General features: G+C 34.8%; 1 protein-coding gene across 10 annotated transcripts in view; it reads left to right on the forward strand.

The window, feature by feature from the left end:
- The window catches only part of ERBIN (erbb2 interacting protein), a 150,732-nt gene that overhangs the window by 93,554 nt on the left and 30,114 nt on the right, over nucleotides 1-27,064 (forward strand). For all 10 annotated transcript variants that reach the window (XM_030926953.1, XM_030926956.1, XM_030926954.1 and 7 more), the window contains 9 exons: nucleotides 4,737-4,800; nucleotides 6,712-6,786; nucleotides 7,415-7,559; nucleotides 8,608-8,680; nucleotides 8,978-9,107; nucleotides 9,418-9,533; nucleotides 11,407-11,476; nucleotides 21,888-21,987; nucleotides 26,568-26,689. In XM_030926953.1, the coding sequence (XP_030782813.1) occupies nucleotides 4,737-4,800; nucleotides 6,712-6,786; nucleotides 7,415-7,559; nucleotides 8,608-8,680; nucleotides 8,978-9,107; nucleotides 9,418-9,533; nucleotides 11,407-11,476; nucleotides 21,888-21,987; nucleotides 26,568-26,689 (895 nt within the window). The remainder of the gene's footprint in view (nucleotides 1-4,736; nucleotides 4,801-6,711; nucleotides 6,787-7,414; nucleotides 7,560-8,607; nucleotides 8,681-8,977; nucleotides 9,108-9,417; nucleotides 9,534-11,406; nucleotides 11,477-21,887; nucleotides 21,988-26,567; nucleotides 26,690-27,064) is intronic.

Genomic DNA, 27,064 nt, shown 5'->3' on the forward strand with positions numbered 1-27,064 from the left:
ATTTTTACTGAGGTAAACTATGTGTAAAATTTACTATCTTTACCATTTTTATGTGTACAGTTCAGTGGTAATAAATACATTTATATTCTTTCCCCTTCATTCCTTCCTCCCCACTGCGCTCCTCAGCCTCTGGAAATCACCATTCTACTCTTATCTTCAAGAGATCTGTTTTTTATTTTTTGTTTTGTTTTTTTGAGACTGAGTCAGTCTCTGTCACCCAGGCTTCAGTGCAGTGGTATGATCTCAGTTCAGTGCACCCTCTGCCTCCCGAGTTAAAGTGATTCTTGTTCCTCAGCCTGCAGAGTGGCTGGGACTACAAGCATGTACCACCACGTCTGGCTAATTTTTTGTATTTTTAGTAGAGACAGGGTTTTGCTATGTTGGTCAGACTGGTCTCAAACTCCCGGCCTCAAATGACCTGCCCTCTTCGGCTTCCCAAAGTGCTGGGATTACAGGTGTGAGCCCCCACACCCGGCCTGGGATCTACTTTTTTTAGCTCGCACATATGAGTGAGTACATGCTTGGCTTATTTCACTTAACATAATGGCCTCCTGATCAACCCACGTTACTGCAGGCAGCCTCTTTTATGGCTGAATAATATTCCATCTTGTACATGTACCATATTTTCTTTATCCATTCATCTGTTGATGGTTACTTAAATTAATTCCATATTTTGGCTATTGCGAATAGTGCTGCCATAGGCATAGCAGTTCAGATAACCCTTCAGTATACTGATTTCGTTTCTTTTGTATATATATACCCGATAGTGGAATTGCTGGATTATGGGATAGTTCCATTTTAATTTTTTTTTAGGAACTTCTATACTGTTCTCCATAGTGGCTATATTAATTTATATTCCCACCAACATTGTTCAGAGATTCCTCTTTGTCCACATCCCTGCTAGTGTCTGTCATTGCCCATCTTTTTAATGTAAGCCATTTTAAGTAGGGCAAGATGAGATCTCATTGTAGTTTTCTCTGATTAGTGATGATCATTTTTTCATATATCTGTTTGTCATTTGTATGTCTTCTTTTGAGAAATGTCTATTCAGATCTTTGGTGTATTTTACAGTAGAATTTTTTTTTTTTTGCTATTGATTTGTTGAAGCTTCTTATGTATTCTAATTATTAATTCCTGTCAGATGGATACTTTGCAGATATTTCTCCCATTCTGTGGTTTGTTCATTTTGTTGATAGTTTCCTTTGCTGTGCTGTTTTTTAGCTTGCTGTAATCCCATTTGTCTATTTTTTTGCTTTGATTGCCTGTGCTTTTGAGGTCTTACACAAAAAAATATTTGTCCAAACCAGTATCCTTGATACTGATATTGGGAATTAACATTCTCCAATGTTTTCTTCTGGTAGTTTCATAGTTTCAGGTCTCAGATTTAAGTCTTTGATCCATTGTGAGTTAATTTGTGTGTATGGTGAGAGATAGAGGTCTAGTTTCATTTTTCTGCATATAGTTATCCAGTTTCCCAGCATCAGTTGTTGAAGAAACTGTCTTTTCCCCATTTTATCTTCTTGGCACGTTTTCCTAGGATGAGTTGGCTGTAAATGCATGGATTTATGTCTCGGTTCTCAATTCCTTTCCGTTGGTCTGTGTGCCTATGTACTATGCTGCTTTGATTACCATGGCTTTGTAGTACATTTTGAAGTCTGATAGTGTGATACCTTCAACTTTGTTCTTTTTGCTCAACGTCACTGTGGTTATTTGGAGTCTTTTGTTGTGGTTCTGTATACATTTTAGGATTTTAAAAATATTTCTGTTAAGAATGTCAGTGTTTTGATGGGGATGACATTGAATCTGTACATTGCTTTGAGTAGTATTGTCATTTTAACTATCCTAATCCATGAGCACGGAGTATCTTTCCATTTTTTTGTGTCCTCTTTAATTTCTTACATCAGAGTTTTATAGTTTTTCTTGTATAGATCTTTCATGTCTTTCGACTGATTAGGTATTATGTGTGTGTGTATATATACACACACACATATATAACTATATACACATACACACACACACACACACATATATATCTATATATATATTTTTTGAGATGGAGTCTTGCTCTGTCGCCCAGGCTGGAGTGCAGTGGCATAATCTCGGCTCACTGCAAGCTCCATCTGCTGAATTCACGCCATTCTCCTGCCTCAGTCTCCTGAGTAGTTGGGGCTACAGGCACCCACCACCACACTCGGCTAATTTTTGTGTTTTTAGTAGAGACAGGGTTTCACCATGTTAGCCAGGATGGTCTCTATCTCCTGACCTCGTGATGCGCCCGCCTAGGCCTCCCAAAGTGCTGGGATTACAGGCGTGAGCCACTGCACCTGGCCGGTATTTTATATTTTTTGTAACTACTATAAATGGGAATGCTTTCTTGATTTTTCAGATTGTTTACTATTGGCATATGTAAATCCTCCTGATTTTCATATGTTGATTTTGTATCCTTCAACTTTACTTAATTTGTCTTATCAGTTCTAATAGTTTTTTGATGGAGTCATTAGATTTTTCTAGGTATAAGATCATGTTGTCTGTGAACAAGGCTAATTTTGACTTCTTATTTTCCAATTTGGATGCTCTTTCTTTCTCTTTCCTAATTGTTTTTGCGTGATTATAACTTTTGAGACCTCACAAACAAGAGGATATAGTTGTAAATATTACAAAGTAATGTGCATTTAGGTTATATGATATAAGATTAGGTCTAATCTTATATCAAAGATTAGAGCAATGGAAAGAGCTGTTGTTTTAGATATATAGTTAAGTGAAATTTAATGCTACCTAAAGAATATTGGAGAGAACAGTACCAAGAACACAAAAGATGTTTTACTTTTCCTTTGAGGAGAGGAGAAAGTAAAATGAGTTCAATACAAATGAGTTTTAGAAACAGATGGGAGAAAATCTGAGGGATATTGTTTATGTTTTCTCCTTGAGACGGGTGGCTAGATCTTAATCTAGGATGCAGTTTTACTTCTGAGATTTCTAAAGTGTTTGAGTATAGTCACAGTTGTCATTATTAACTACAGAGAGTTGAGGTTGAGATACTTTTTGACATGACAGTATATTTTCTTTTCTATTACATATCTGTATCACTCACATTTTCCTAAAATTGTTTTAAAATATAACTTTTCCAGGCCATCATCTGTAATTGAATTTTTCCAATGCACTGCTTTTCATTTTTGTACCCTATTCTAAAACTGTTATGCCATTGACATTATGTGCTCAATAGTTGCATGTGAATTTTCTGTTATCTTGTCATTATAACAATACTGAAGCAAGAAATGTAAGATTATGTTTTGTTCTTTCAGTCTTCTCTTTCTCCTCACAATCCTCTTTACTTTTTGCAAATCTCCACCTGGTATAGTTATTTGAACATAGGAAATTACTATCATAGCATGAGACTTTATACATCTGGAGAAAGATCCTGGAAACAACCTTTCGCTTGTTATGAAGGAAGCTAGAACTTACAGGTTTTCTGGGGAAAGATATGAGTAAGGAAGTAGAATTATAGTACCTGGGAATAGGCACTTAGTAAATCTAAGTGAAAGCAGTTTTATAAAAATTGGCATTATGAGATGAATTGAAGGGTTGATGACAGAATGGCATATTTAAAATGTAAAGGGAAAATTCGCTTCTGATGTAGACCAATGACAGTTTCATTACAATGATGGTGTTTGTTCTTATATTTTTTAACTAAAAAGCTGGAGAAATGTTGCAACTGAGTTTTATTTTACTTACTACTAATTTTTGTTAAAATTCCAGAAAAGATAGGAATAGTTTGTTTTTTGTGCCATAATTTGAAGTGCCTGTGGATTTTAAATGATACTTATTTTCAAAGTATTAACATTAATGTAATATACTGATATTGTGATTATAACTATATTTTGCTCTCATTTTGTCATATCCTACAAAATCCTTAATACAGAATTTCTTATCTGGGTAACTGGTAGCATCTCTATATTAAATAATAGGGGTTATACAAAAATAGCAACTTAAGAGCATAAATATTTGTTTGAATTAGTTTCAAAAGGTACCTTTGTAAAAGGCAAGATAAAAGATAAAAGTGCAACATAGTTTATTTCATTACAAAACTGGTTTGTACATCTTTCAGGTTCCTGTAGTTTCAGTGAAGTGTTGATGTTAAGTTGGAAGTTAAGAATGGTATATTATTGCTTTTATTTAAAATAAATGTCAACTACTAATTTGTGATTCATATAATATAGACTTTATTTTGAATTGTATTAGATTTAATTTGAACATGTGGGGAGTAATAATACATGTACTGTTAGCATTTTGAATATTAATTTTCAGAGTTACAGTTATCTTAAAGTCTTACAAATATATGAGCAGTTTTGAAAAAGAATTTTTGTAATTATGGTAGTAATTACTAGGCATCTGCCAAAATTTATTAACTGACTTTTACTATATGAAAATTTATTATGTGAAAAAATGGAAACTCATTATTCGTATTCTGGCTTGTGGGTTTAAATTTGTTGCAGTTGCTTCTTAAAAATAGAAATGAAAAGACCAATGAGAAGACAAAGTAAGATAATAACTGATCATTTATTTTATCTAGAAATCTGACTTTTAAAATTTTTTAGAAAATTAATATTTTTATTTTGTCAACATGGAAAGCCCATAAATAATTACATATTCCATAAGAATGTTTTAGACTATGTTTTGAAGGCTTCCATGTAATTGATATTTTTGTAGTTAATTTTTCATTACTCCATTATGAACAGAACCATGAATAGACTGACCCAGCTGGAAAGACTGGATTTGGGAAGTAACGAATTCACGGAAGTGGTAAGTTCTCATCAGTCTCACTTTCCCTAAGTTCTTATATTTGATGAAGAACAAAATGTGAAAATTAATGTATTTCTTTTAAAAATTGGATAAAGGTTTCCCTTTTTTTTTTTTTTTAGTTGTAAGATATGAAAGTTCTTAGCCAGAACTTTCCAGACAGATAGAAAAATTAACCAGACAGATGAACTTCTGACCACAAGTGAGCATAAAATGTAAAAGCAATGAGAAGTCCATGGAAGAGATACCTAAACAATTTTTAGCATAGGAAGCAGAAAATTTGAGTGATTATAAGTGAGAAACATCAGTCTGGAATGCAGCAGGTAAAAGTAGTTCTGAATCAGAGATAGCTCCATGGGGTATTGCTTGTGAATTTATTCAGTAATAAGATACTTCTCTATGTTACTTAATAGCTAAGGGGAAAATCATTGAGTGAAACAACTGTTATTTTTGAAGTAATAATGAGAACCTTTTTGTTTGTGCTTTGTATGCCAAGTGCACTATGATGCTGAAATCAAAAGGAAAGGAGTAGTGTTTAAGTAGCTTTTGTCTCTGGTGTAAATTTTCCAAAAGAACTCAGAAAATAAGCTAGATTTTTTTTTTTTTGAATAGGAACATATCCAGCTGAGTATCATTATTAAGTTAAGCTTTTAAATTAGTTTACAAGTTTGTTGTTTAAAATTGTGGTAGCTCACAAATGATGGTTTTAAGCATAGGAATTTCTTAAAACTGTTTGCTATAGTATTGCCCTGTGGGTATTGTATTAATATTATAAACTTCAGCTGAGGTTTGAGGAGGAACATGGTAGTTTGGAGTACCTCGTTCTCTAAAATACATGCTGTGCTTCCCAAATTATTTATCTATTATGTCCTTTCTCAATATTTGTTCTGTATGAATTAATCTGTTTCCATATTAACTATTTCAAAAATCTCATTTGTTCAGTTTAAGAATCCAAAAAACTTTCAAAATCATCATTAGTTTTTATACCATTTTGGTCTCCTAACATTATACACTTTTTAAAACTTACAGTAGAATTATTATAAGAATGCACAAAAGGAAATTTCTTTTAATCCAAGTTACATCTGGGAGTCTTATCTACATTTATAGGTTAACAGTAAATCTAGTTGACATGCCTTTTATGTATGACTGTTAACTATGGTTACTAGATATGATGGTACTCTGTGCCATCACAAGATCGTTGATTGCACGTGGCTTTGTGAGGTGTTAGAAATAACTTTGAAGAGGGCAGCCTTGAAGGGACAATGCCCAGGAGCAAATTTTTCATGGATATGAAGGTCTGCCACAACACTTGGATTAATTTTGATGTCCTCAACACCATATTATAAAGAATTTTCCTCCATGTAATTAAAAGTTTTTACTAGAGGTTTAAATTACAGTATATTTGTATCATGTGGTTATGACTTTGTCTATGTACCTTTCCCTGATTGTGGACATTTAGGATGCATGTTGTCTTTTATCTTCCTCTTAATGAATGTCACCAGGGAACATTTGTAATTTTTCTATTTTCTAAAAGGCTGTATCTTCTTACTGATAATGAATGAGTGCATGTTGTTATTTTATACTTCTAAGCAGTGAGTCCTATTTTTTATTTCTTTACTAATTATATAAAAACTTGACCCTATTGTGTAATCCAAAGCTTAAATGCGTTTTTTGTAATCTACTTCTATGGAATGTCTCTTCGATTTCTCCATTAATAATTTTACTATAGTAAGTATAATGCAGTAGAAAGGCTCACATCCTGGCTCTTCTTTTTTATTTTTCCGTCTCCTGGCTCCTTTTATTTAATGATTTGAAACTAAAGGTTATTAGAAATTCCCAGGGTTTCTTTTGGCAGATAAAGACATTCACATAAATTAATTGAATTACTGCTATCCCCTACCCTAATCCCAACAGCCTGAAGTACTTGAGCAACTAAGTGGATTGAAAGAGTTTTGGATGGATGCTAATAGACTGACTTTTATTCCAGGGGTATGTATATGAAAATTTAAATGGCATCACTTATTTCTGGCTCTCCTTTGCAGTTTTGTGAATTATATCTTTTATAATTACTTTTAATTAATAAGAAGAAATTGGATTATTCTTTATTAAACACAAGCAAATTACATTTTTTTCCATGAGCACATTCTTGATTATAATCTAAGAATTCTCATAATAAACATTTGTAAGTCTCCTTTTAATACTGTTGAGTGTGTCCTTTCCAATGGTATCACTTGAACTTATGTACCAATTTGCTTTACCCAAGAAATTGGTAAACTAGGATATTTTCCTGAACTTTCTGTTTTAACAACTGACAAATTGTTTACTCCCATGAAAAAAACACAAGAATCCCCATATATGCTATCTCCTTAGGAGGTAATGGACAACTGAATTCCCAAAGAATATGTCCTTTGTCACTTCTGCTATGCTACGATTAGTAGAACATCTTAGCTTTATTGCTGAATACATTTCGAATGGCATTTTAAAAACTACCTGAGAGTCTTCTTTCTTGTATTAACATTTAATTTTGAATTAAAACTTGGTGTCCAGTTCATTGCCTAAACTTTTTACAAATTACTAATGTTAGTAGAGTCATTAGATTTTCTTTTTTTACTTATAGTTTATTGGTAGTTTGAAACAGCTCACATATTTGGATGTTTCTAAAAATAATATTGAAATGGTTGAAGAAGGAATTTCAGCATGTGAAAACCTTCAAGACCTCCTATTATCAAGCAATTCACTTCAGCAGCTTCCTGAGACTATTGGTTTGTATTGCTTTCAAATTCATGCAATTTTTATTAAAATAAATTCAAGGCTTCCACATAATCTCAAATTTCACTTGTTATGAGGTAGTTATACTGCATTACCACAGGAACAGATTTTATTTGAATTTTTCCTATTATGATCAGTCGTACAGTTTGCTCCTTTGTTGACATTACTGTTTTTTATTTACTCTAAGGAAATCTCATTTTTATTTCTAATATATTTAAATTCTTTGAAATAAGTTAATTTATACTAATTTGGCTTAACTGTTAGCTTTTATTGTCATAGCTTTTATTTTGGTAACTTTTTTCATTCCTGTTTCATTATAGACACTCAGACAAGAAAACAGATCAGTTGAACAGATCATGAGAGATCTATAATTGAGTCTGTGTCGTTGCTTGTTCAATGATATGTCAATGGAATTGAGTTATTTTGATGAAAGGACCCAAAACTTCAATCTTGACATCTTTTTGATGTTTTAATATAAAAACCAAAAATATTTTTGTATCTTTCTCAGTTAAATCACATGGTGGTTTTAGCTAAAACTACATTTTTGTAAGTTCGCTACGATTCTACTGTTATTTAGTCAACACTTCTTAAACTTAAAAAATGTTTTACTGTTTTAGTATTAGGATATATGGAATAGTTTGTTATACACCTGTTATGAACTACCTTCATACTACCATTTCTTTAGTCTGTTAATTCAACAAGTTTGTATTGTCTGTTTTTTCTGTGCCATGACATTGTTTTTAGAAGCAGAGCTACAACAGTGAACAAGGAAGAGAAAAAGTTCCTACTATCAGTAAAGTTTATATTTTAGTGGGAGTTAATAAACAGATGTACACTGTGTTAAATAGTGATGTGGATGAAGATTGAAAGTACAGGATAAGGGAATAGAATGTTGGGATTGGGAGTGGTATCTCTTTTAGATAAGTTTATTAGGAAAGTTGTTTCTAATTCTTGTCAGATGTAATATGTCTCACATTGACTGTTGGTGGACTTGCTTCTTTTTTAAGCTGAAAAATTATATGTTGTTTCTTCCCTCATTAGGTTCGTTGAAGAATATAACAACTCTTAAAATAGATGAAAACCAGTTAATGTATCTGCCAGACTCTATAGGAGGGTAAGTTTTTTGTGAATGTATACACCCTCAAAGATTTTACTTTCAGTTCAGCATGCCATACATATTTTCAGATATTTGCATAAATGACTTAAAGATTTTGTAAACATTTAAGTAATTAGTATACAGGTTGAGTGTGTGTTTGATAGTCAGACCTGCTTATTAATGGTGAAGTTTAGCTTTGTGAAATGGTTTCACTAGGTTTTCAAAGTCGAGTTCAAATGTTTATGTGTTCTGAAATTTTGGATTATACATAGGAAACCTTTAAAAAATAATATATATTTCTTTTTTAAATTAAAGGTTAATATCAGTAGAAGAACTGGATTGTAGTTTCAATGAAGTTGAAGCTTTGCCTTCATCTATTGGGCAGCTTACTAACATAAGAACTTTTGCTGCTGATCATAATTACTTACAACAGTTGCCCCCAGAGGTAATGTATTTTGGATTTATTTAGATTTTTGTCTTTTCATTTTTTTCCAATTATCTTCATTATAGCTATTTAGTGTGGCTTCATTTATTTTCTTTCTAAAATAGTTTATCAAGTTACTTATTAGCTATGTTAATTTTGAAGAGGTTCCTAAATGCTTTCTTATGTACATAAAAGTTAATAATTAGAAAGTCTAATCATTATTTCTTTTATAAATGTGGAGTATTTTTCATAACTTTCAAAATGATGTTTTTATGTGTTGATCAACCTGTAGGCCAAATTTTTTGATCCTCAGTTTATATTTCTCTTTCAGATTGGAAGCTGGAAAAATGTAACTGTGCTGTTTCTCCATTCCAATAAACTTGAGACACTTCCAGAGGAAATGGGTGATATGCAAAAATTAAAAGTCATTAATTTAAGTGACAATAGGTTTGTGATACTATATTCATCAGTTGGCTTATAGGAGACGTTGGTTAGATGAAATTAAGTTTCATATGATATACAATAGAATAGCTAGTGCTTGTTTCTCTTTAAATATACATAGTAAGTCCTCAGTGTTATTGATAGGCTCTTGGAAAGTGTGACTTTCAGTGAAACAACATACAATGAAATCACTTCTTTCGTTCATCAGTGTTTTAAGAAAATGACATTATTTGAGGACCTGCCATACACAGGTTTGCTAAAAGCTGTGGTTTCCAAGAACTTATCAGTAACATTAAATGAGGTCTTAAGTGTGTATTTTTGTTTTTTCTTTATACAAGGAGTGGTCTAATTTTTCTGATGTTAATTTATCATACGGTGGTTGTTACTATTCATTTTAGGTTGACTTAGCTATATATTCCTTATTCTCTCCTTACAGTTACCTCCTTACCTTATTCTCTCCTTAAGATTCCTAAAGTCACATCTTCACCTTAATATTGCTATTTAACAAAACAACTTTGGAATGTATCTAGTCTGTTGCTAATATTTTTCTGGGCAGAAATCTGGTTTCAGCAAAGCCAAGATGCAGAGCAAATTGATCACTAGGGTTGTAAATTGGAACAATGTTTAAGTTAAAAACAGAATTTCCATACTTTTTCCTGAGGTAAACATACTAATGATGATTCAACTGCATTTGTAGAGTGTTTTCACTTTTTACTTTCATAGTGTCTTGTGAAGTCTTCAGAACAGCTCTATGAAATAGTATAATAGTATTCCCATTTTATGTAGGAGGGTTTTAAGACTCAGATTTAAGATGACTCACATAGCTTATAAGGTAGAGCTTTAATTTAAACTCAATTTTCTGACTAATTATGATATTCTAACTTCTGTTTTATTCAAAAGAACCACTGCTTTCTTAAGTCAGTGTTTCACCCTTTAATTCCTACGGCTCACAGTAGGTTGTGCAAATTACCTTGAAAGAAAGGCATGGAAGACTAGTTAGGCATAAGATAGCAAGGCTGAAGTAGATAATTCCCTCTTAAATAGGATATTTTCGTTTAGTATTCTAATGAGTATTTATAGTTGACCCTCTGTATTTGTGGGTTCTGCAAGTGTGGATTCAAACAACTTCAGATCAAAAATATTTGGAAGAAAATTGTGTCAGTACTGAACGTGTACCAACATTCCCATTGTTATTCCCTAAACAGTACGGTATACCAACTGTTTACATAGCGTTTGTATTCTAATAGGTATTATAAGTACTCTAGAAATGATTTAAAATATATAGGGGGGATGTACATAGGTTATATGCAAATACTATACGATTTTATATAAGGGATTGAGCATCTGCAGATTTTGGTGTCTGAGGGAGATCCTGGAACCAGTCTTCCACAGATACTGAGGAATGACTGTACTTTGTTTTTACTCATTATCATCTTAGGATAGTCTTCTAGGTTATATAACTGCTGACTCACAAATAGAGAGCAGTGCAGTTTTTATATCAAACTATCACTAAGAGTGCTTCCTATAACAGTTTGTTCTGAGTACAAATAAACCAAAGCAATTTTATGAGACATTCCTTAATGTGTTCTTTTCTCTAAGGCAGGGACAATTAACTGTTATTTTTTAAGGTTATTCTGTTATCCATTTTCTTGCCAGGTGAATTGATTCAATTGAAGAATTAATATTTTTGAAACTAATTTTTATAAAACTAGATATTTTGTCTTATGTTCTGTACAAATAATTATATTGGACTTTTCTAGATTTTTTTCTCCTATTTTTGTGCGCAACTATATAGCATTTTTCAGAAAACCTTTGAGCCCTCATTCATTTTAAATCTCAAATTTTAAAGTTTAATTTTTGTTTGTATTTTTTCCTACAGATTAAAGAATTTGCCCTTTAGCTTTACAAAGCTACAGCAATTGACAGCTATGTGGCTCTCAGATAATCAGGTGGGCATTCTGATTTTATAAGTTAATAGAGTTCCTTTGTGTGTTACATAATTTTGCACTGTGATTTACATAGGGTCATTTAAGAGCAGCTATACAGTGGTACATGTGTAAATGTATCTTTTATATAAGAAAAATCTCAAAATATTTAGAAGGACATGACTTTTTATAAAATAGGTATCGATTTATAAGTAATGAATTCTGTTGGACTTGCCTAATTTCTCCTAAATCTGTGAAAATTTTGAGAGATTAGGAAGTCAGACTCAAACTCTGATTTTAATAGCATTATCTCATACACTTGTCATATTTTATAGTGAGAACACTTAAAGTCTACTTGGCAATTTCAAGACTATAACAGTGTTATTAACTGTAGTCACCACGTTGTACAGTAGAGCTCTTGAACTTGTTCCTCCTAACTTGACTTTTGTACCCTTTGACCAATATATCCCAATCCATGCTCCAGCCCACCCCTGCCAGCTCCAAAACCCACCATTTTACTCTTAGTTTCTTTCAGTTTATCTGTTTTAGATTCCTCATATAAGTGAAAATGTGTGACATTTATCTTCTTGTTCCTGCTTATTTCACTTAACATAATGTCCTCTAGGTTCATCCATGTTGTTGCAAGTGACAGGATTTCCTGAATAGTATTCCATTGTGATTGTATGTGTATTTGTGTACACACACTACATTTTCTTTATTCATTCATCCATTCATGGGCACTTAGGCTGATTTGCTATTGTGAGTTCTGCTGCAGTGAACATGGGAGTGCAGACATCTCTTCAACATACTGATTTTATTTCTTTTGAATATATATCCAGTAGTGAGATTGCTGGATTATATGATAGTTTCATTTTTAATATTTTGAGGAACCTCCATAACATATTCCCACCAACAGTGTGTAAGGATTCCTTGTAAGTTGTTATAACAAAATAGAATATACAATTTACTGATCTTCTTAATTAAAAAATTAATGCTTGTTATTTGATGTTGAGCAATACTTTATAATAATTTATTTAAAGCTTTATTTTCCCAGTGTTGGATACACTGGTCTCATATGATACTTATGAACTCCACAGCCAAATTTTCTTGAGAAACTATATTGTATTCTAATTCTGGATTATATTAACAGCCTTGAGGTGTTAATACAGTAAAGAAACCTACAAGGATTCTTCATACTTTTTAACTGGGTATCCTTCTCTGTTCTGTTCTGTCTTGTTCCGTGCTGTACTTCTCTTTTTTTTTTTTTTTTTTTTTGAGACAGAGTCTCTCTCTGCTGCCAGGCTGGAGTGCAGTGGCATGATCTCAGCTCACTGCACCCTTCACCTCCCAGGTTCAAGCAATTCTCCTGCCTCGGCCTCCTGAGTAGCTGGGACTACAGGCATGTGCCACCACTCCCAGCTAATTTTTGTATATTTAGTAGAGACGGGGTTTCACCATGTTGGCCAGGATGGTCTCGATCTCTTGACCTCATGATCCGCCTGCCTTGGCCTCCCAAAAGTGCTGGGATTACAGGCTTGAGCCACCACACCCTGCCTTGGGGACCCGTTTCTTACCTAGCCCTTACTATTATCCCAAAAGCCTTAAATTTTTGTTAATCCATGGTTATGAATAAGACTATATTATTTACCTGCTTTGCAAATTTAGAGAGAATATTAAAATGATGATACATTGCCTTTATTAGAGGTTTTTGTTTGTTTTTGTTTTTTGACAGTCTTGCTCTGTCACTCAGGCTGGAGTGCAGTGGCATGATGTTGGCTCACTGCAACCTCTGTCCCCCGGGCTCAAGCAGTTCTCCTGCCTCAGCCTCCAGAGTCGCTGGGATTACAGGCCTGTGCCACCATGCCTGGCTAATTTTTGTGTTTTTTTTAGTAGAGATGGAGTTTCCCCATGTTGGCCAGGCTGGTCTCAAACTCCTGACCTCAGGTAATCCGCCTGCCTTGGCCTCCCAAAGTGCTGGGATTACAGGTGTGAGCCACCATGCCTGGCCTTATTGGAGCTTTTTAACACAGGCAATTACTGTATCTATTATATGTGGAACTGATTTCTCTTAATTGAATAGTATATGTTTAAATTTGATTTGAAATTTTGCGACTAGATTCAGAAAACATTTGCTGGACCCCATCTTATGCCATTTACTAACTTCACAATGAATGAGATGTACCTCCTGATCTTGAGGAACTCTTAGACTAATTCTATTAGTAGAGTAGCACTTTTTTTTTTTTTTTTTTTTTTTTTGAGGCGAGGTCTTGCTCTGTCATCTAGGTTGGAGTACACTGGTATAATTAAGATTCAGTGGAATCTTCAACTCCTGGGGTCAAGCAGTCCTCCCGCCTCAGCATCCCAAGTAGCTGGGACCACAGGTGCATATCACCACGCCCAGCTAAATTTTTTTTTTTTTAAACGTTTTTAGTAGTGACAAGAAATCATGATATTGCCCAGACTGGTCTCGAACTCCTGGACTCAAGCCATCCCCCTGCCTCAGCCTCCCACAATGCTGGGACTACAGGTGTTAACCACCATGCCTGGCCTGCAGTAGCACTTTTGTGGATAAATTAATGCCAGCAAATTATACCAGATGATTCATTTTAATGAAATTAACAAAGTATCTGCTACAGTTTCTTCATATTTACAGTGTTCTTTCATTCTATTTATACTTCTCCAATTGATTTAAAACAAAAATTATATGTAGGAGTCTTTGTTCTTCAAAATTTGACAGAATATTGAGTAAAACAAATCAGGTATGGCTAGAAAATTTCCCTTACCCTTACCATATGAAGCAATAATTTTGCTGTGAAAGAATGACATGTAGAGAAGAAGGTATACAGAGGTTTGGTTGTGAATTATAAAAAACTGTTCTACTGTTTTATGGTTATGAAAATAAATTGCTCTGGTATGTAGAACAGTACATGCAGTAATATAATTTTCATGAGTTGCTGAAGGCATGAGCAGAACAATTATTTATTAATTCCTTCATCCATTTTGTGATTCTCAAGAACCATTTATTGAAAACTGCTTTGTGCCAGGCAGTTTAAGGTGGGAAGAAGAATATTTAGAAAGTTACTTTAATACAATGTGGTTAAGAGACTTAATAGGACTAAGCTTTAGGATCAAAGATGGGGAAGATAACCGAGGGATGTAAAGGCAAATTTCTGAAGAGGAGGAAATGCCTGCAATGCCTGAATTATCTCTCAAAAGAGGAATGGGGCTGGGTATGGTGATTCACACCTCTAATCCCAGAGCTTTGGGAGGCTGAGGTGGGAGAATCTTTTGAAGCCAGGAGTTTGAGACCAATCTGGGCAACATAGCAACATCCCATCTCTGCAAAAAAATTAAAACATTAGCCAGGTGAGGTAGCACATGCCTGTACAAGTCCAAGCTACTCAGGAGGCTGAGTCTTGAGGATCCTTTGAGCCCAGGAGTTCAAGGTTACAGTGAGCTGTGAGCCTGCCACTGTACTCCAGCATGGGCAACAGAGCAAGATTCTATCTGTAAGATAAAGTTCTTTTAAATAAAAAAGAGGAATAGGATTTTGTGTCTATTTTTTCTCCCTTAAGATTGAGTTTTCACGTGTTGCCGAGTCTGATCTCAAACTTCTAGGCTCAAGTGATCTTCCCACCCCAGCCTTCTGAGTATCTGGGATTATAGACCTGCACCACCATGACCAACTAGGTGTAGGATTTAAAGAAAAAAAAGAGAACAGTGTTCTGGTTTGGAAGAATATCATGAGCATAAGCATTTAGGTGCAAAGCAGCGTAGTATATTCCATAACTGTACAAGCAGGTCATTGTGACAAGAGTGTAACAGTGAGAAGGAAAAGGTAGAAAACGAGGCTACAAAGGCAGATAGAGATCAGTTGGTGGAGGATTTTTTTTTTTTTTTTTTTTTTTTTTGAGATGGAGTCTGGCTCTGTCGCTTAGGCTGGAGTACAGTGGCCGGATCTCAGCTCACTGCAAGCTCCGCCTTCCGGGTTCCCGCCATTCTCCTGCCTCAGCCTCCCGAGTAGCTGGGACTACAGGCGCCCGCCACCTCGCCCGGCTGGTTTTTTGTATTTTTTAGTAGAGACGGGGTTTCACCGTGTTAGCCAGGATGGTCTCGATCTCCTGACCTCGTGATCTGCCCGTCTCGGCCTCCCAAAGTGCTGGGATTACAGGCTTAAGCCACCGCGCCCGGCTGGTGGAGGATCTTCTATGCCATGCAGAAAAACTTGTATTATATCTCAAGGATGGCAAATAAGATTTTTTAAAATCTTGTGCTCTTATCAATTATGAGTGGCTTCCTGAAAAATTGTGTTGCAGATTCTGACTTAAATTCAAGCTAGTGGAAAATTGCTGTGATTTGGGTGGCTGTGTAATTTATTGTCCCTAATAGGATACTTTTGGGGGAGTGAAAGGGGCTCCATCGATAATTACATGAGAACAGCATGTGTAAATTGTGTCTGTCTCAGGCAAAATGGACATTCGATCATTCTAGTCATGATCAATTATTCATATCTGCCATCAGTATAAAAGGAAGAAGTGATTTTTATGATACATATAGGATAATACGGGAACCAGTGTAATGTTGAACAGGCAAATAGTCTGATCTCATTGATATTTTAGAAAGGCCTTTTTGGCTGCATGGTGGAAGATGGATTCATCAGGGGTTAGTGCCAAGCATGAAGGCAGGGGAGACTGAGTTGGAGGACATTGTCATACTCTAGGCAACAGAATATGTTGCCTTGAACTAAAGTAATGAAACAGAGCTGAGAGAAGAGCAGGTATTTTTGAGGAATAATTTAAAAGGTTGCATCAATAGAGCATGAAGAATGCATGTATGTGAAAAGAGAGTAAAAGCAAAGATGAGGGTCAGAGATGTGGCTTCAGTGACTAGGTGGATAATGCTGCCACAACCGGGAAAACTAACCACAAATGAAGAAATATGTTTATGGGAAGGTGTTAAGTTCTAGTTAAACCTGTTGACTTAGAAGTACCTTTGGTATATCCAAGTAGCTATGTATAGAACACGCTGGTGACCATGAACTTCCTTACTTCATTTTCTTCTGTATGGTTTCTGTGCTCTTGGTTTCTCTATTTAAAAATTTCTAACCTTCAGAAATTTCTCAAAATTGCTCCTGAAGTCTTCATTTTCTTTTTTCAGTACTATTATAGGTTTATTCTTTGTGCTTATTTGTAAAAATGTATTCACTTTATTTAAAAAGATTTGTGGCACAAGAAGAAATACACATTGGTGTTCAGCCTATACTCTTAATTAACTTTTTCTAGGGAATGGTTTCATAGTTTTTGTTGTTTCTCAAAAGGAATTATATAAAATTATATAAAAAAACTTTTAAAATGTTAGTGATGGATGAATCCTGAGGAACACCAGCACTTGAATGGCAGTAGACTAAGAGGCTTAAAGAGAGTAGCCATAGAAGTAGAAGGAGAACTGAATGATGATGGTCTCAATTAAGAGTGAAGAAACTGGCCTGAAGAAAGAAGTTGTTAATGAGATAAATGCTGTTGAGAAGTCAGTTGAGATTAAATCTGAAAAATATCCATTATATGTGGCAACTAGCTAAAGTAATTATAGAGGTATATGTCAAAACCCAGACTGAAGGAGTTTAAGGAATAAATAGATGATGGAATGGAATCACATAATGTTGATTACTCTTTAAGAAGGTTGGATGAGAAGGAAATGGAATGGAACGTAAAGAAATTGATAGCTAGCAGCAGGAAAAGCGCAGGGATCCTTTAATATTGGAGAGCATGTTTACAGGTTGTTGGAAAGAAGCTGTGTAATGAGTAAGATTAAGAATATGAGGGCCAAGTGCGGTGGCTTGTGCCTGTAATTCCAATACTTTGGGAGGCCGAGGCGGGTGGATCATCTCAGGTGGATCACCTGAGATCAGGAGTTCAAGACCAGCCTGACCAATATGGTGAAACCCCGTCTCTACTAAAAATACAAAACTTAGCTGGACGTGGTGGCATGCGCCTGTAGTCTCAGCTACTGAGGAGGCTGAGACAGGAGAATTGATTGAACCTGGGAGATGGACGTTGCAGTGAGCCGAGATCACTCCACTGTACTCCACACTCCAGGCTGGGTGACAGAGCAAGACTCTGTCTTAAAAAAAAAAAAAAAAAAAAAAAAAAGAGAAGCAGTTGGATAATGGGTAGAAAATGACAGAAAAGCTATGACAGGAATTCTGAACCTGTTGGAGGGAGTTGGGTATGACGTTTGTGAAAGGGAGGAGAGGAAACAGTGTACATTATAATACTCTTAGAATGTAGTATTTTCCATACTCATAGCTGTCCTTTTTTTTTTTTTTTTTTTTTTTTTTTTGAGACAGTGTCTCACTCTGTCTCCCAGGCTGGGGTGCAGTGGCTCCATCTTGGCTCACTGCAACTTCCTCCTCCCAGGTCCAGGCAATTCTCCTGCCTCAGCCTCTTGAGTAGTTGGGACTACAGGCCTGCCACCACACCTAGCTTTTTGTATTTTCAGTAGAGACGAGGTTTCACCATGTTGGCCAGGCTGTTCTCGAACTCCTGATTTCACGTGATCCATCCACCTCGGCCTCCCAAAGTGCTGAGATTACAGGCGTGAGCCACCCCGCACAACCTCGTAGCTGTTCTTGAATCCTTGTTTTTTTTTTTTTTTTTTTTTTTAGGGAAGATATTTTCAGAGTACAGTTTAGGAAACATAGAAGGATTTTCAGGTAGCATGTAGAGCCTGGTTGAAGTATTATTAGTATCAGTACACAAATATGAGTACAAATTAATAATCACTCCACAAGTTTGTGGTGATACTAATTTGCTCAGCAATGTAATATAGAGAAAGCATACAACTGGAAGGATTTTGGGCTGTAGTTTTGCCAAGACAGGTGCAAGAAAAGAATAATGCAGCGAGGTTTGTGGCAAGAAAGTGGTTTAAGATATATTGTGGTACAAAAGGGGAGTCAAAGACGAAGTAAATCGTGGGAAGCATGTTAAAAGGTCAGGGTATTAGTAGTCTTGCTGAGGGTGATCAGCAAGTACTGTGAGAGCAGTGAAGTGGGAGGGCTGCATGTTGTCTGTGTTACCATACTCTGCTGGTTGTCCTTTTGCCTGACTGCTCCTCAGTCTCCTTTTCAGATATATTTGTTCTGCCTGTGCCTTACATGTTTGTGCTCCTCATGGTTACCCTAGGCTCTGCTTTAATTTCTCCATACTTTCTCTTGAAATTGCTGTCTGTATCCTCATTATTCCTAACAATATCTTCAGCCCAGTTCTTGTGCCAGAGCTTCACATTCATATAGCTCAATTCCTGCTTAACATTGCCACCTAAATGTCTCAAATTCAACAAGCCCAAAATTGAGTATACCATCTTCTGCCCCAAATATATTTCCCACACCCCCCAGCTTCTTTAGCTTGGTAAATAATACTTGATGGAGGCAGAGGCCTGGAAATACAACCCTTAACTACTGTTTTTCCCTGTACTTCAGTCCAGTTCATAGACAAGCCCTATTGAATCTTAAACATCTTCAAGTGTTTGTGTATTTTGCTTTATCCCTACTGCCACTCCCTTAAATACTGTTCACCATCATCTTTCACTTAAGACTTGCACTGTCCAGTACCATAGCCACTAGTGTCAGGGGACTGGTCCAAATTGAGATTTGGTGTGAGTGTAAGATACACACTGGTGTCTGTAGCCTTAGTATGAACAGAGAATATATATCGTCACGTTCATAATTTTTTTGATTATATGTTAAAATGATATTTTGAATATGTAAAGTTAAATGCATTATCAAAATTTCATCTTTTTTTGCCATTTTAAAATATGTGGCTACTAAAGGATTCTAAAGTGATCAGACTGGGCATGGTGGCTCACACCTGTAATCCTAGCACTTTGAGAAGTCAAGGCAGGAGGCTTACTTGAGGCCAGGAGTTTGAGACCTGCCTGGGTGACATAACAAGACCCCATCTCTTAAAAGATATATATATATAGCAAGTCATGGTGGCACGTACCTGTAGTACCAGCTGCTTGGAAGGCTGAGGCAGGAAGATTGCTTGAGCCCAGAAGTTCTAGGTTACAATGAGCTATGATCATGCCACTGCACTCCAGCCTGGGTGACAGAGCAAGATTCTCTTTAAAAAAAAAAAAAGGAAAAGAAAAAGAAAATTATAAATAATCTGTGGTTCTCATTTTTGTCTTATCTTACAGTTCTTTCGAACAGTGCTGACAGTTTTGAGCTAACTTCCTAATAGGTCTCTGCCTCCAGTGTTGCTCCCAGTTCCAATCCCTTATTACCCATTCTGAACCACATTGTAATTTGAGTGATTCTTTAATCTGATCCCAGCACTAACATACTTAAAAACCTTTTCATTGTTTCTTTTTTCTTTATATCATATGCCTCAAGAGCCTGCTCGTCTTGTGGCTTTGTCTCTACCCCGTACACATTCATTCTCATTTCTCCAAATCAGTTCTGCTTTCTTGGAACATTCTTCCTTCTCTTTCTTACCTGGCTTCTTACCGTCTTATCCTCACCTTAGACTTTCTTTCAGGAATGCTTTGCTAATCATTCAAGATAATGGGAAGTGAATTTCTCCTATATGTTCTCCCTGCATACTGTACGCTGTCTACCCTGTAATTACACTTGAAATTACAATTGCAGTTGCCTGTTTTGTTACCTGTATTCTTCCTCTCAGAAACTCTACAAAGTCAGTAAAGATAACATGCTTTGCTCACCACTCTGTACACAGGGCCTGTCATAGTGCTTTGCAATATAAAAGGCTCTTAGTAAATATTCATTGAATGAGTCATTTTTATATTTCAGAGAAGAATATTTACAGGTGATATTTTAGGAATTGTGGCATAAGAATAGAGTATCTGAAATGAAATCAGATTAAAGATCTCTGAAGTTGGGTGTTCAGGGAACTGAGAGGCCAGATACACTGTTCTCAGTTCCTTTTTCTGTCTCTGTGCCTCATAAATAACAGGTGACTAGTTTTCTTATTACATCTTTGTTGACATGTAATTCATGTACCATACAGTGATTTTCAGGGCAATGAGTTTTTAAAAGCCTTCCAAATAATTTTTACATGCTCATCTAAGGGGACTTATTTTTTTCTTCTCACACATTGTTCATCTGCTGAGAAGCCAAAAGTATGGAAATGTCATCTGTGTTTTGTATATGTTGAATTACCCATGACTTTGGAAAAGTTCGGTGTAAAAGAGCCAAGAATAGATGAGTACCATCAAGAGGCCAGCAGATAATAGGACAGGAGATTGACTATGGAAGGTACGGGTTATATGCCTCAAAGGAACAGGAATTTAAATCTGAGGATAGGGGAGGAATGATGTCACAGCATTGTAAGTGCTACCCTCACCTCCTGACTTGGGGTGGATGAGGTAGGAGAGAATAAATTAACACCTATATTTGAGGCCTGAGGGAAGCACTGTCTTTGGGAAGGGAGTAGAGCTACCATTTCCATTATCTGAGGGTCAAGGAAATTGTTCAGGAATTTGAAATGTAGGGCAGTTTTTGTTTGCTGAGGAACAGAGGGGAATGTTTGAATGGGAGTAAGATTACAGGATGGAATTAACTAGCTGGAACGTTTTCACAGGAGTAGGTGCAAATAATTAAGTAATAGAGTGGCATGTGAGGGGAGAATTGCATAGTTCTCTGTCCATCTGGAGCCAGCCAAGGCTTTTATTGGTAGGATTTTAGGTGAATAGCAAAAAGAACTAATTATATTAAAAAATAGATGGATAACATTTGTTAACTAGTTAGGGAAAAAATCATAAGAAAAAAGAAGGTCCAAACTTCCTGGGGGGCTCCACCACTGAGTGACTTACTGGTGTCATTACTGTAGATGGGATACACAAGTACACGAGAGGAAGAAAGAGAAGCTTTTTTTCATCATTCTCTTTTCATCATTGTTTTCATAATGAAAACAATGATTTTCATGAAGAGAATCATCATTCTCTTTTCATCAGTGATGAATTGTTTTCATCATTCTCTTTTCAGCTGCTAACTAGAATAAACATTTAGATAACCAGACTAACCCTTCCAAGTAATTTTTTCCAAAAGCATCTTAGTGAAGGGGAATGCTAGAGAGGGCAAAATAATACACAATGGAAAGGCTTATTTTATAACTTTATTAAATATATCACTGTGTTAATAAGTAACAGACTATGGGTAAACTTAGTGTATGAAATCTTTTAAAACTTGATATTTCAGTAACTTGATTTACTTTATACTAAAAACTAAATTTTATTTGTTGGATTTTAATATGGTTTCAAATGAATGCCTAAAGTATTATTGTATATAGTTAGATTTGTTTGTAACCTACACATTGATATTTTATAGAAAAAGTGGTGTGTACTTATGCAGAGGAATTGCTAAATATGTATTTGCTTTAGGGTTATTGAAAATTAAGCATTTATTTTCCTTCTCTAGTCCAAACCCCTGATACCTCTTCAAAAAGAAACTGATTCAGAGACCCAGAAAATGGTGCTTACCAACTACATGTTCCCTCAACAGCCAAGGACTGAGGATGGTAGGAATTTCATAATCTGTTTTCTTGTTAAAAACACATAGTAATTTAAAAGGTGTGAAGTGAACTTTTAAGTCTCAAAGACTTTTACTAGTTTGATGGGACTTGAGAGAATTGACCAAAAAAGTTCATTTGAAAATAATGGAAAAATAGGGCACGATTTCAGGAGTTGAATTTAGAGGTATAAGTGTAGCATATGCTTCCTTAAATGATTCCTTTAAATTAAACCACAGTGTTAAAATTGGTAACTTAAAAACATTTAGCTATATGCTAGGAATAAATGTTAAGTGTTATGTGATAAGAATTATTAAACCAGGAAATATTTTCTTCACTTGTGAACTTAATATTACACTTGGATCTACACACTGGATCAGCATAATCTGTTGAACTCTGACTATAAATGCTACTCTTAAATTCTTTTATTTTGCCCGACAAGGGGGAATATACCTTTTACTACTGGGCACAGATGTTTTTTATATTTTATGGTGTGACAACCTTTTAGACTAATGAGCAAATTGTTTCTAGTATATGTTGTACTCTCTGTGTGTGTGTGTGTGTGTGTATTATATTACACTTAAAGTAACTGTAATTTTTATGTATCTTCTTTCTGACACCAGTGAACATACCTGTCGTTTGAAATTATTTATAAGTTAATTCTTAATACATAGAAACACTGAAGAAAAAATGTAAATCAGTCATGTCAATCATCAGTCTTAATTTATAAACTATACCACAGGCAAGTTAAATAGGTTATTGAACTTCAGTTTCCTTATCTTGAAATGATGATAATAGTTCTTTTGGAGCACAGCCACATTCGTTCACTATAAAACACTCTGGAACCAAGCATTTCAGATAAGAGATACTTATGCTAATATTCTGTCCTCTCATGTAAAATAACAATTATCTAGTATATTGCATAGCTGATTATAACATTATTTAGAGGATGCTTACCCTTACTTCCTATTTTCCAGAAATCATCTTCAGAGACAAAGAAAAGTAGGAAATTGAGATATAAGTTTTAGTGAATAAGACAAAAAAACTTAGCTATTGATGCATTCGAGTATTTGTTGTAATTCCCCACATGGCACTGCTTACAGCATAAGCAGAGTTTGCATTTCTATTTTTAACTTAATTTCTAATTCATAAAATTATTGTTCACATAAAACAGTAATCACTATTGACAGCTTAATATTAAGTATACTATATTTTGTTATGGAAACATACTTCCATGTTTTATTGTATTGCTAAATTTGGAGATTGTGGGTGAATTTAAATACATGGAAGAGAGGTTGTTAACCTATTCTCAAAGCTTTAACTATAGAACCTCCAGTGAATGAAGCTCTTTATGTTAGTTATCTCACAAATCTTCTAATTGGATTAGAAAGCTGAACAGGTTGTGCTACATATAAATACAAGTCATCAGATTATACCCATGAAATAATAACTTATCAAAGCAAGTCTTTTATTGCTTCTGGCAGAGAGCAAGAAATAGTTATCCTATAGAAGGTAAAGAGTTTTCTATTAGTTTAGCACTAGTTCTGGAATACAAGTTAAATAAGTTTTTATTCCATTTCAGTAATTCAAAGCTAAACCTGCTATAGCAATGTAAAAATAATAGCCAATTTGAGTCAGACACGATGCTAAGCACTTTATATATCCATAACTTCTCATCTTTACAATCTTCCAAAATAGATGCTGTTATCATTAGTTGCCTTTCCCAAAGCTTAAAATATTTATCTGACCCTTTATAGAAAAAGTTTACTCATTCTGCCTCTAAACTGTCAGAATCATAGGTATATTCGTGCCTTGATTTCTTCTCATACTGGTTTCTACTTTAATGATTCAAATCTACCTTGCCTTCTTTTACTATTCTATCATTGTAATTTATTCCCTTCCTGTTTAATTTGAAAAGAGATCACAATTCAGGTAAAACATTTATTTCTGATAGGAAGAATAGAAGTAGCAAAATCTTGCCACTACTAATTTTTGATTTTGAGATTTGTTTGAAGAGTTTCTAATAGAAAAGTTTGAAATACAGTATCAGTTATGATATTCTGGGTCCTCTTAGAGTTCATTTGTCACCTAAAGTGTCTCATGGATATTATACACAGAGTACTAAACAAGGTGAATGAATTTCCTTTCAACTATAAGAAAGGCTTTTGTCTTTATCCTAGTGCCTCCAAGAAATAGATGAGTCAAAAAATATTACGTATTTGGGTTTGGGTTTTATACCAATTTGAGAGAAGTAGACACTGTTCGCAATTAATTCTGTTTTTCATCCCACCTTTGTGACAGGTATTGTGCTAGAGCTAAGTAAAGGCAAAAATTCTTGCCTTCAAGATTCTGAAGGTGGGAAGATTTAAAAAAAGAAGGAAAAAAGAAAGATTCTAAAGGTAGATAGTGATGAATAAATGTGCAAGAGTAGGGGTGAGATCTTGGGCCTAGGTAGAGGAATCAGTCTTAATCAGAGAGAAAGGGAAGTATGCCTTCCTATAACAATACATTTGTAGCTAAGAAAGCAGGATATTAGTGGAAACACGAGTCTGAGGGTTTTTATTGCTTTTCTTTTTACAATGAAGTGGAAGTTGCCTCTGGAAGTTGGGGTAAGGGCATTTCAGGGAAGTCGTAGTGATTAATGTATAATAAAATCCAAGCTTAATAGAGAAGGAAGTAAAACCTAGAGTGATTTTACAAGGAGCAAAAGAAAGGTAGTTAAGGAACTGAAAGTTTACCAGCGGTAATAAGGAATTGAGTGATTTGGAAGAACAGGTGTCGTGGTCAAAGAGGTGGAAAAGTCCTGAGTATGACTGTGGTTGTGAATCATTTAGCTGATGTGCATAGGGACATTGGGATTGAGGACATCAAGGAATTATAAAGTTGTAGTGTTGAGGTGTTGGGCTCATCATCCCACATTGACATCATTTAGGATATTAGCAGGTCTTAGGTGGAGAGAAAAATCTGTAGCCAAAATACTAGAGTCCTCAGTAAGTCTATACCTGGGTGATCAGTTTGAGTAGCCTCTAGAATGGATAGAAAATGATATTATCTGATGTCCTGAATCTTCAAAGATGTGAGATTTATACAAAAGAGTAGAAAGTGTGAGTGACTAGAATTTGACAAAAATGAGAAGCATGGTAAAAGTTAGCTTACCTTGGGCTTCTGAATAAGTTCTGGTGTAAAATTGCTTACACTAATTGGAATCTCTGGGCCAAGCTGGTGATTGAAATTACAAGGGAGAGGGAATTATATGAGTTAAAAAATAGACTTTGTTGGAAACTGCTGGGCTGTCTTTGCCTTTCCAATGATACCACAAAAGTATGTCAATAGGAATTTGAATCACATTCCACATTTGTTTTGAACAAAAACAAATACATTACTTCATTGAGTATGTGTTAAGCAATTAAAAAAAGCAATTATAAGGAAAAAAAAAATCTTGAATGGAGTAATGAAAACAAAGAAAAGGCTAAATTAAAGAATTTCATTCCCATTGGTAAGAGTTGGTTTCATGACATCCTTAGTTTGGATATGAGATTTTAAAAGGTTAAGCAAGCCCCAAATAAGGGCTTAATAAAAATGATAATTAGAAGTTTTTGTATGATGTTATTTTTGTGGAAATATTCTAATTGACCATATTTGGGTATTCCAGGAGTTTCTGGGGTTCTTTAAAGCTCATTTTGGGTACTTGTAATCTCTGTTTTGAGTAGGGGATAGTCATTTTATTTTAATGGGCAAAAAAATTGTGATTTTATTTTGTATTGCACAACTTCTATGGAATGATATATAATAGCTGGATGAATTATTTTTTAAGCCTTATGTATTTTTTAGATGCCTAATAATAACAAAAAACTGAGAGTTGTTAAATCTTTGCTTTTGATCTTACAGGTTGAGTATCTCTTATCCAAAATGCCTGAGACCAGAAGTGTTTCAGGTTTTGATTTTTTTTTGACTTTGGAATCTTTGCAGAATTCATATCAGTTGAACCTCCCTAACGCAAAATTCAAACTGTGCCAAAATCCAAACCTTTTGGAGTGCTGACACAATGCTCAAAGGAAATACTCATTAGAGTTTTTTGCATTTTGGATTTTTTGGATTAGGGATGTTCACCCTATATACCTGATAGAATATATAAGTGTTGGGTTTACCTTAAAATTTCCATTTTTTTACATTTTGATATAGAAAATATATTGTAAGAACTTTACTTAGTATATAATCCATGTTATGTATAATGTTTAATACAGTGTTGAAATTGCATTTCTACCATAGCACCTTTTGGAGCACTGCCCAAAACCATATATCTGTGGTGTTTTCATTGGTAGATTCTCTTCAGGAACCCTTCTGGTAAAAAAACAAGATGAATCAGCTTCAGGGAAGAAAGGATATGTGATTGACATTGTAAAGAAATCTTACATTGACATTATCAAGAATCAGCCTATGCATTAGGATTTCTAATTTCTTGCATTGACTATTCTTAACTATTTTAGACTTATTGTAATGAACATAACTCATGCAGAAATTAGGAGCAAGTGATAGTTTTCCATAATTACATAAAATATAGTAGGTTTTTGTTTCTTACTTTTCTCTAGTTATGTTTATATCAGATAATGAAAGTTTTAACCCTTCATTGTGGGAGGAACAGAGGAAACAGCGGGCTCAAGTTGCATTTGAATGTGATGAAGACAAAGATGAAAGGGAGGCACCTCCCAGGGTGAGTCTGTTCTTTATTCTTTAAAATTTGAAACACGTCTGCTGATATTTAAGTTGGTGCTATATATACTCTGATGTTTGGGGATATAAAAAAGTATTGGATTTATTCCTTGTCCTCAAGGCACTTGAAGTGTTACTGATTCCAAATATTTCAGACATGAAAGAATTTGGGAACAATATAAAACTGTGTGATTTAAAACTAAATTTCATAGTATATATAACTGTAAGAGGAAAACGTTATTATAGGCTAGAGAAATGAACTAACACTTTATTTCAAATTAGTGCCCTTTATGTTTAACTTCAGTTTAGCTGACTTCCCCCCCACCATATTTGTAATGATGATTTTCTCTCCTTTCCCTTTCTTTAATGATTTATT

This window comes from Rhinopithecus roxellana, chromosome 3, assembly GCF_007565055.1.
Source record: "Rhinopithecus roxellana isolate Shanxi Qingling chromosome 3, ASM756505v1, whole genome shotgun sequence".
Taxonomy (NCBI): domain Eukaryota; kingdom Metazoa; phylum Chordata; class Mammalia; order Primates; family Cercopithecidae; genus Rhinopithecus; species Rhinopithecus roxellana.